The sequence below is a fragment of the Trematomus bernacchii genome, unplaced genomic scaffold, assembly GCF_902827165.1.
Source record: "Trematomus bernacchii unplaced genomic scaffold, fTreBer1.1, whole genome shotgun sequence".
NCBI lineage: Eukaryota > Metazoa > Chordata > Actinopteri > Perciformes > Nototheniidae > Trematomus > Trematomus bernacchii.
Genome location: NW_022987739.1, coordinates 14,219,423 through 14,229,812, shown reverse-complemented (window position 1 = coordinate 14,229,812; position 10,390 = coordinate 14,219,423). Strand labels below are relative to the sequence as shown.

At 39.9% G+C, this 10,390-nt stretch overlaps 1 protein-coding gene and 1 long non-coding RNA gene across 2 annotated transcripts; both read right to left on the bottom strand.

Annotated features, from left to right (window-relative positions):
* Window positions 1-2,891: 2,891 nt before the first annotated feature.
* acer1 (alkaline ceramidase 1) lies at window positions 2,892-7,355 on the bottom strand. Its single transcript, XM_034146297.1, is given in 8 exon segments — window positions 2,892-3,644; window positions 4,191-4,328; window positions 4,417-4,547; window positions 4,550-4,556; window positions 5,661-5,799; window positions 6,270-6,384; window positions 6,593-6,704; window positions 7,292-7,355. Coding segments are annotated over 8 exon segments (828 nt in total). The 5' UTR covers window positions 7,300-7,355; the 3' UTR covers window positions 2,892-3,466.
* A 1,926-nt stretch (window positions 7,356-9,281) lies between these two features.
* LOC117495382 lies at window positions 9,282-9,560 on the bottom strand. The gene is made up of 2 exons (XR_004557177.1): window positions 9,520-9,560; window positions 9,282-9,417 (listed from the first exon to the last, which is right to left on the bottom strand). It is a non-coding gene; the product is annotated as an uncharacterized LOC117495382 (long non-coding RNA).
* Window positions 9,561-10,390: the final 830 nt, after the last annotated feature.

The window sequence follows — 10,390 nt, the reverse complement described above, 5'->3', positions numbered from 1 at the left end:
GCACTACTTATTACTGCAAGAGCAGCTGGTGGTAAGGACTTCAGACAACTTCAATTTAAAACATGCTATTGAGACAAGTGGCGTCAATTTGAGGCGTGATTGAAGGTCATTCCAAGACCAAGGACCATAATAAAAAAGACTCCTTTTTCCAGCCTCAGTCCGCACAGCAGGTACCTGGAACCGTATCCAGGCACTGGGTCTGAGGTTGTAAGAGTCACAAACTGGGGCAAATCCGGCACATATGTACAGTGGAAGCTTACCTAAAATGGCTTTATACATTAATAAAAGCCAATGCTGCATCCTACGCATAGTAAGTGAGGACCATCCAGTTAGGCTATACAGTTTGCAATGATGAGTCCTATAGGGAGCATTTGATATATACGCAGTGCAGCATGGTAGAGTGGGTCAAGTTTGGCCAAAACAGTGGGACAGGCAAATCTATAAATGGTATCACCGTAGTCCAGCTGGGATAGGAATAAGCCAGAGACCAACCTTTTACGGGAAGAAGTTGAAAAACAACGTTTAAGTCTGTAAAGGAAGCCAAGAGTGAATTTCAATTTCTTTGTTAGAATTTCAATATGATGTTTGAAGTTCAGATTACTGTCCAACCAAAAGCCCAGATATGTGTAGGTATTGACAAACTCAACAGAGACGCCATCAAGGGTGTCAATGGAGAGGCAAGAGGACGCTGACTTGGGAGCAAAAAGCATTGCTTTGGTTTTCTTACTATTCAATAGCAGTTTGGAATCAAGAAGTGCATGTTGCAGCGTGATAAAATCTGATTTTAAATTGGAAACGGCCATATCCAGAGAAGGAGCACATGAGTATACAATAGTGTCATCAGCATACATATGATAGGTAGAAAAATGCATCTGATTACAAATATTGTTTACATATAATAAAAAGAGCAAGGCCCCCAAAATAGAGCCCTGTGGAACTCCCTTCTCCAAGGTGACAGGGTCAGAGACAGTACTACCCAACGTGACGCATTGAGTACGGTCGGTTAGATAACTCTGAAACCAGCAAATGGCATTATGACCGAAACGAGACACCAACATAACATTAGACATAATGTGGTGATCTACAGTGTCAAATGCTTTGGCTGGTCAATAAACAATGCAACACAAACAGATTTTTTATCCAAAGCAGCCTTAATATCGTCTAAGACTTTCAGACTGGCAGTCACAGTACTGTGCTTTGATCTGAATCCAGATTGCATAGGGTTAAGGATGTTGTGTGAATTTAAAAAAAGTTTTAGCTGAGTAGAAACTAGGGACTCAAGGATCTTTGATAACACAGAAAGATTTGAGATAGGACGTAGTTATTCAACAACGTGGGATCACCAGCTTTCAAGAGGGGGTGATACCAGAGCTTGCTTCCACACAGCTGGCAGTGTGTGAGTGGACAGGGAGATAATGACACCATTAACATTATGCTCACACTTGCGACCAGGTTACTTTGTCTAACATTTTAGCCATAAGCATGAGTGGAGGTTGATTGATTTATCATGAAACGTATTCATCAAAAAAGTTTTGGACAAATTTAAATGTTGACCTGATGATGGCGTCAGAGTGATTCAAATGCTTGTTGTCTGTAAAGCTTTAATGGAGATCCATCAAAACCGTTGTTTAGATGTTTCACCATAACCACAAATATCAACCTTCTTGTGGCAGTAGAAAAAAAGTCAGGCGATCGTGGAAATTAAAGTAATTTGGATTTGTTGTCTGGCGGCCTGACTCTTAACTAGATTTTGATGTCACAGTTGTGACAAGTGAAAACCTTAACAGGCAGGGGTATATTCAAAGTCAGGGGATTCCTCCTCTGGCAACCATGAATGTCAACTATGTGGTGAATTGACTGACATTTTTAGTGATTCCAGAAATGTATATATTTCCAAACCCCTTGGTTGGAATACATTTGATCTAGAGATCCCAAACTGTAAGGCTATTACTTATTATCTATAGACAAGGTAGTAAAAAGTTACAAATATAGGATTCTAAGATCTTATCATATGAAATGAAATTCAGCTTTTTTCCCCCTCTTTGTATATCATCTGCCTGTCACCATTTACATCCAGGGATTACTTTTATAAAAAAGCACTGACTGCTTTTGAATACTTCATCACTCACAGGAGGTCACTTTTAAGCATTGAGGTCCAGAGAATGCCTGAGTGCATTTTCTATTGTTGCATCTTTTGTATCCTTCAGGAAGGATCATGTGAACAGAGGCCTGATGTACCTGAATATTCTCAAACAACCCAAAATCAAGAGCTTTTTGAGAGAGAAGAAAAGGCAGTTCAGTTATGATTCAGTAAACAAATATGACATATATTTGCAAGCGATTGGTCCTGAATGAAAACAAGAAACAGATGTGACTTGAATGTTAGTAATAATCAAATTAATGTCATAAAGATAAACAGATAAAGATAATCAGCATAACCTGAACAACTCAGTTCAGGTTATGCTGCTCCAAAGACAGTGTATGTCTGTCCTCTGGGAACCACCATAAATACCACATGCTTAAGAATAATAGTATCCATGTTAATAAAATGTTAACATGTAAAGAATAAAATGTGCATTAATTCCTTCAAATTAAATAACAGCAATTGATTTATATAAAAAACAAAAATGCTCAACTGCCAAAGATTCTTAACTTCCAAAACTTACATACAAATTCTCAAATGTTCTCCTTTATTAGACAATTTATGATCTTTAAGTCATCATCTTAAATGTCTATCAATAAGTTATATATCAGTCAAACTCTTAACACCAGACATCCTCCAGGGTCTGTTCACAACAGTTTTTGTTTTTATATTTTCCCCAAAAAGTTTTTATGTTTCAATTGGAGTAATTATCGAATGTGCTTCAGTATCAAAATTATTCATCATTAGATACATATAAATAATGTTTTTATTTCAATACAATTTATTTAAACTCTGAAACATGCTGTAGATTATACAAAAATACTTTGTGTGTCTCATAGATTAAGAATTGCAATAGCCTTGTGTCGACAATGATTATTAATGTAAAAAATAGAGGGCATATTAAACAATGGGCCTCTTGGCAAAGACATAAACACAGTTCGATCTCACATTTTTAGTGCATCATTTTTCACTTTTATCTCAAGCTCCCCCTTTTCATTATCAACACAAATATTTTTAGCACTTTCTTATACTGGCATGGTATATAAATATCTTTGTTTTCAGACGTTAATGTGCAAATGAGTTCTGTTAAAACCTGCATAACTCAACCCAACTCGGACCCCAGTAGGCCCATTTGGTAATCCAGCTAGTGTAACAATCTTTTAACGGAATCAGAAAACAATCTTATGTGATCAAGTCATAATCCTATGTTATCATTATTCTATGCGACTATTTCCTCACAGATTGTGTCTTTAAGGTAGAAGCCTCTATGAACACATGAAGTGTGCTAATGCAGATGTGCTGCCGACGTTACACATGACTTTGTTAGCACCGTTTCTGTGTTTTGGTCGTGCCCTTCAGGACAATGTGAGGTATTCCAACAGCCCATCTATCACAGGGCCAGTACTGCAGTACCGGCAGAGAGTACGGGATCTCATAGCTGGCATCAAGGTAAGCTATCAGGTGGTGCCCATAGGCCACTGCTATCACTATCAGAATGTGCTGCAGGAAACAGATAATGAAGATCAATACACACGAGCATGCATTAAGAAAAAGAAAAAAAGAAACAATCCTGTATCTTAGAAATAATGTTGGCATACTACTTAATTGTATTCATGAAACTTAATTAGCTACATTTACACCAAACAATGAATTAGCAGTGAATGTGCGACATGTGCATTTTGTGTCCAAAATCTAAGGTAACACTGTAAATTTATGAAGGGTTTAGGGAAGGTGGTGGCTTAATAAAATGTGAAATACAGGTACATCTGCTTTAAGTCACTGTTGATTTTTTCAAATATTAAACCTTAACCATTATCTCACCCTCACTGTGAATAAGTGCGTAAATAAAACCATACAAATGTTCATCTTTTTTTTTGTTTAATTAAAGATATTGTCAGTATGTTTTTTGCAGATGTTTTTTTAGTCATAAATGTTAAGGTGGTGGTAAGTTTTTTGCTGAATGTATTTGCAAAGGAAACGTTTCAAAATAAAAGAAAGGAAAGGAAAGGAAAGCACAAGAAAAGAAGACAAGTAAGCCAGGACTTACCAGATACCGTGCAGGTAGCAGAAATTCAGACTCTGCCAAAAGCTGCATCCAAAGCGGTCACTAATCCAGCAGGAGACAGCGAGCACCCACAGAGCCACCGACACCTTGCAGAGACGCAAAGCCTTCTGGTCAGTGCAGCTGAGGGAGAGATAATACTGGTTATCATAACAATCAACGCTGCACCCAAACCAGTGACAGATGCTTAAAAGCACCAGAGTTTACATACCATTTCATCTCAACAGCCAGCATGTAAACCATATGAATGCCAAGCAGTTTAAAAACGTAGGCGTTGGCTGTAGGTTTGACAAAGGATGACAGCGTGGAGACGATAGTAATCACCAGGACAAGGTTTGAAAAATGGTGGACCTGTGAATGAACAGACAGAAGACAAAAAACATAAGTTGCATGTCAAGGTTAAGGGTTAAGTCATTTAGCGTATCTTCAAGTGAAGTTCTGCATAAACGACAACTCTTAGGCGCTGCTGTTGATAAAAAAAAAAACACCAGAAGTTTAGCTTCAGAAATGACTTACAGCAGAAATATGTTCAAATTCCTCTGCACAACTATCCAAAAATATTTAAAATTAAAAAAGTTCTGTTTCCTTAAAGCTGCAATAAGTGATTTTTGGGGTTAGGGGGTGTGAACATAAACTTGCCATATCAACAATTTCAAAGTTTGTTTGGTTACCTTGTTAACAAACTGTTACTTATTTACACACACCCAGTAGTTAAGGGTCTGGTTATCATTTACTTGTAAGTCCATATTTGCTTTGTTTTGGTCTCTTCTAACTCCTGAGGGAACTATCTGGTTCATCAGCCACTCAATCTTCCACTTTGTTCACCGGCTAGTTGCTAGCTTTGCATATCTGTTGTTTGGTGTCGAGAAGGTAGTGTACAATGAGTATTTAGAGCTTTGTCACTGAAACAGCTGCCTGCTTTACAGAGAAAGTGGCAAAAGGTGCCCTCTGACCTCTGGTATCTATGTGACTGTTTCTGGTGGGATTGTTTAGTTATCTTTCATTCAGGAGGACCAACCCATGACTTTGAAAAACTGGAATATCAACATGACATTCTCGAAACAGGTCTGTGCGATTCTTTTCATATGCTCATCAAAATTTCAGTCATCTTTCTCTACCTTGTTGTGAAATATTTACACAGGTTGGGTGGAGCTTTTTTTCTCTACAATAGCAAGAGCCCCTATCTGTCACTTTCAGGTGCAGACTGCAGCTCCACATTGTTTCTTTGTGACTCCAGTTGATGCTGTCAAACAGGCTGCACGACAGTACAGGTTGTGTTTCACAGTGGCGTGCCTCATAAACGAACTCTCATTGTTTGTTTTTTGTCTTATTAAAGGATTATTCAGCGTTGTGTGTCTGTGAGTCCATAGTAACACATGGAGATGAATAAAGACAGAAACAAAGACCTTTGACCAACTTGTGTGTTGTTTGGAAATTGCTGTACGGTTGCTTTACCTGTCTTTAATAAAAGAAGGGAAGAGTCTGCGGGGGAACCAGACTACATATACCATCGCCAACACCCACAGGATGGACAGCTCATCCAACATCTGGCCAACGAAACTAAGAGTCATGTGGAAGTACGCCGAGAAGAGCCCTGCAGAAAAGACGAATAAAAAATTACTAAAGGGGGAAACCGAGACATATAATGACATGGTCAAACATTTTCAAAAGTAGTCTTTGATCATTTGAAACCACTGTTTCATAAGATAAGTCTTAAAATAATAGGACAGGAAAGAACAAAAAACTGCATTTAGGTACAAACAATTCTTACAAACTATCCTGACATTTCTATTGTTTATTTGTAATGACTGGTCATTTTACTTCACATGCCAGTTGAGTTGCAACTAACATTTATTTGTATTAACAATAAGTAACGGTTTGGTTTGTTCCATAAAATTGTCAAAAAGCCACTATGACAAAATCTCCCCTTTCTACATTTTGTCCCAAAGTATAATGTTTGTCTAACAACAGTCTATTCCCTGAGTTGCTAACACAATGTATCTCAAATGGAGAAAGAGACACATATACCATTTATAAAATAAAGGAAAATGAAGAGTGACTGACCTACAAATATCATCATGGTCCAGACCATGTGAATCGCCAGGTTCCTCTCTTTGGCATAAGGGTGCAGAAGATAGAGCATGATGGGAGATATAATGAAGAAGAAAAAGCTGCTAATCTGCAGGGGGAAATATAAAATGAATCAATCAGCAAAAACAATGAATCAACTAACCAACTCATTCATATCAGACATTGATTTCCTATTTAAGAAAGGACAAATATTATGACTATATTATTATTACTAGCTTGATTATAGATATTCTTCTGATAACTTCAACAATGTATTGACATAAATGCTGCATCTCTGTGATATACTGTATACTTACAGTGTTGAAGTACTCCACTATATGTTCGGAGTGTTTGTAGTTGTCTTCACACCAGTCGATTTCTGAACTTTCATAGGAGAAAACTCCTGCCATCTTTTCGCTGGAGCAGAAAACCTGTCAGACAGAGAGAATGTGAACAATACAGACCCATAATAATAATAATAATAATTCATTACATTTTTATTTAGAGCGCTTGGAGTGTTACACACGTTAGTGTCAGTTGTTCCCTCAGCAGATAAAGTGGAGCCTATCTCAGGGAGACTGCTTGTCAGTGTTTGTATAGTGGTTTATGGAAATCAGTTTCCAGAGTTGTATTTTGTATTCAAATGGGCAATGGTACTCTTTCTCAGAACGTTTAAGATAACCGTTTATGATAGTCCCTTTAAATGTTCATGAAAAAAAAGAACTAACTATTATTAATTAATTATAAACAATGTATTTGCCAAATTCTGAAAAGTGTCACTATAAACTCTGTAATATATAACTTTGCTGTTGTATTTTATTATAGTATACAGGGTCTGTCCCTAATTAACAGAGCACAAAGCAAAGCAAAGCAACAACAGGAATATTCTAGTGATTTCTTGTGAAGGGTGCACTGTCACACCTGTTCTAGTGATAACCAGCTAGTTAAAAGTACATTCTTAGTTACAAAAAAAAAAGTTAACTTATATCGTAATTATCAGAGAGTAATGGATCTTACCTCCCATGTTGCCGTCTCACCCTGCAGTCCGTCGTGGTTGCTCTGCTCCAGGTGGATCAACAGGTGCATCGAAACGCTCCCGAGCCTGTTGCACGAGACCGTGACGTCACTGATAAGCACGCTGAACGGGTTCACATCGCTGGGCAAAGATGCCCCCGAGGGAATATGTCTAGAATGGGTTCGCATTGTTACCTTCATTTAAAATGTTGGCATTTAATGGAAAAAAACAGTTATTATGACAACTATGACAATATTGATTGATAGCTCTCATCAAGTGAGGTAAAAAGTATTTTAAAGAAATCTCGAGTATTCGAGTGATTTAACAGCCAGGGGCGGTTCTAGGGGGGGCCAACAGGGGCCAGTGCCCCCGTAACACTGACCATAGGACTGTAAACTTAAATGTACTAAAACAAATACCTTTACAAAAACAAATACCAATTACTGTATTTTATGTTTATTTTACAACCATTACAATTGTCTTTTTAATCCGCTTTATTGTGCCCCTCTCATGAAATAACTGGCCCCCAGCCTGGCCACCCCAGTAAAATTGGTCTAGAACTGCCACTGTTCGCAGCATTTTAGGCTTCATTGTTTACATGTCAGGAATCTAATATTTTTATATCATAAACATAAAGGAGTGATATGGAACAGACTGATCACAGCAACAGAGGCCCTGTACTACGAAGCCGGATTTTCGCTTAGCGAGCCTAACTTCAAGGGAAAACTCTGGGTTTCCGGTCCTACGACGCTGGTTCTCTTCTTACCGGGCTAGATCATGGATGTATAATAAGAACTGGATACAGCGTCGGAGGCGGGGTCTCGTTATTTCCTATGAGAGCTGCTCATTGGCGCATGATGACAAAATGGCCCAACTTTTGAGAGAGCGAAACGTCACAGATTACCCGTCATGCTTGGCTGTCAGAGCAGAAGAACCTGTATGTGCGCTCACAGAGCCCCGCCCCCCGAGCTCCCACTCTCGGCTCAGTAGAATGAATGGAGACAGAAAATAAATCTAGATTCGGCTTTTAGTGCATTTTACAACTTTAAGGACCTAATGATTATAATAAGGGCTATAAAATAGTTCATAATGGGTAGTTTATTTAGTTTAAAAAAAATTATCCGCTGATTTACAGACGTTTCTTTCCCAATGTTAATCAATGGGGAAAAGTCTTTCTGAGCCCAATGACGTCACGGATTGATACGGAAATTGTAGTACAGCCGTTCGAACACAACGAATATTTTCATCAGAGTCCGGCGCACTTCCTGGGGGCTTGGGCTAGATCTCCATGGTAACTTATGCTGAACGGCTAACCTGTGGAAGGGCGGGACTTCGCCTCTCCATAGGGGCGAAGTCCCGCCCATCTACTTCCGACCCATGGGACCTTATTTCGGAATTATGTATTGAAGTCAATGGGGAGAGAAAACGTATCTTTCGATCCCGTTTGAATTGTGCCATGAATTACACATATGATGTTTGTCAATCTTAAAAAATAATTTCCATGTAAAAAAAGTCACAGTTTGTCATAAAACTGTTGAAATATAAGACTATGAAAAATACACAACTAGAAATACTACAAATCCCAGAGTTGCGTAAGTGATGTCATAATTGTTTTCCTCCACTAAATATAAGAGATAGCTAAGATAAGATAACTTTATGCCTGTGTGCTTAGTACCAGGTTGTCATCATACCAGCAATGGGTCTTGCTCGTTCTTTCGTTTCCCGTCTGATGAAAGGACCATGAGTGGCTGGATCAAGTTAGCTACCTAGCTAGTAGCAAGCACGTTAGTTAGCATTCCAGCCTTAGCCTTGTCATTTTTATTAGCCTTAACATGAAGTAACATTAAGTAACCCAAAATGTTAAACAGTAAGAGTAGTAGTCATATTTCGTGAACCCTTTGAAGAGTACTGTCACACTGGTTGTTAGGCTTCCCGAGAAGTGACTGGAGATGAGAACCCGCTATGCAAGCACTAAAACTGAGACAGTGGTGAAGTGTCAAAAAAGGGCTTTATTTTGTCCACGACACTGGCAAGGAGTTGACGAAGAGCACAGAAGGGAGACGTGGAGCTGGACTGACCAGGAGGGGAGGCTGGACGTGGCAGGCAGAGCGGCAGGTATATGTGGATCTGGAACAGGAAAAATAAGCAGGATTAGGAAAGAATATCCTTTCACAAGGAGTATCAAAAAATCACTAGGAAAAATACTAGTAGGCCTGGACGATAGTTTACCACTGAAGAATAAACGAAGAACTGGCGAAGTCTGAGGATGGGAACCAGGGTTTTAAGCAGGTGCAGGTGAGTAGTGGCAATCAGTGAGATGAACAACAGCAGCGGCGGTGAGTTGGCGGGAATCAGAATGTAGGTCAGCCACGCCAGCCAGGAAGACAGACACACAGACAAACAGACAAAACAACACAGAAGGGGAAAAGAAGGAGGAAGTACTGTAGATCCTCACAGTACCCCCCCCCCCCCCCCTCAACGGGAGCCTCCTGGAGACCACCAGGCGAGTTCTCTGGTGACTGCCTGGTGTGTCAGGGCCTTTAGAGAACCTGTCAACAATGGTGAAATTGTGGGTGTTACCCTGGGAGGGAGGCAGGCCGGTAACAAAGTCCAAGGCGATATGTGACCAGGACGACTAGGGATGGGTAGAGGCTGGAGCAATCCTGCAGGTGTTTGGTGGGAGGACTTACTCCTAGCACACGTGTGGACAGGAAGAAACAAACTCCTGAGTGTCCTTGTTGACAGTTGGCCACCAGAAGTGTCTCTAAGAAAGGAGCGTGTGCGGTTAACTCCGGGATGGATGGAGAAACCGGGTAACTGTGGACCCACTGTAGGACCTTGGAGCGAGCAGCATCGGGAACGAACTGACGGTTCGGAGGATGGGAACCAGGGTTTTAAGCAGGTGCAGGTGAGTAGTGGCAATCAGTGAGATGAACAACAGCAGCGGAGGTGAGTTGGCGGGATCAGAATGTAGGTCAGCCACGCCCAGCCAGGAAGACAGACACACAGACAAACAGACAAAACAAACACAGAAGGGGAAAAGAAGGAGGAAGTACTGTAGATCCTCACACCGGTGTGATCATTCTATAATACACCGTTT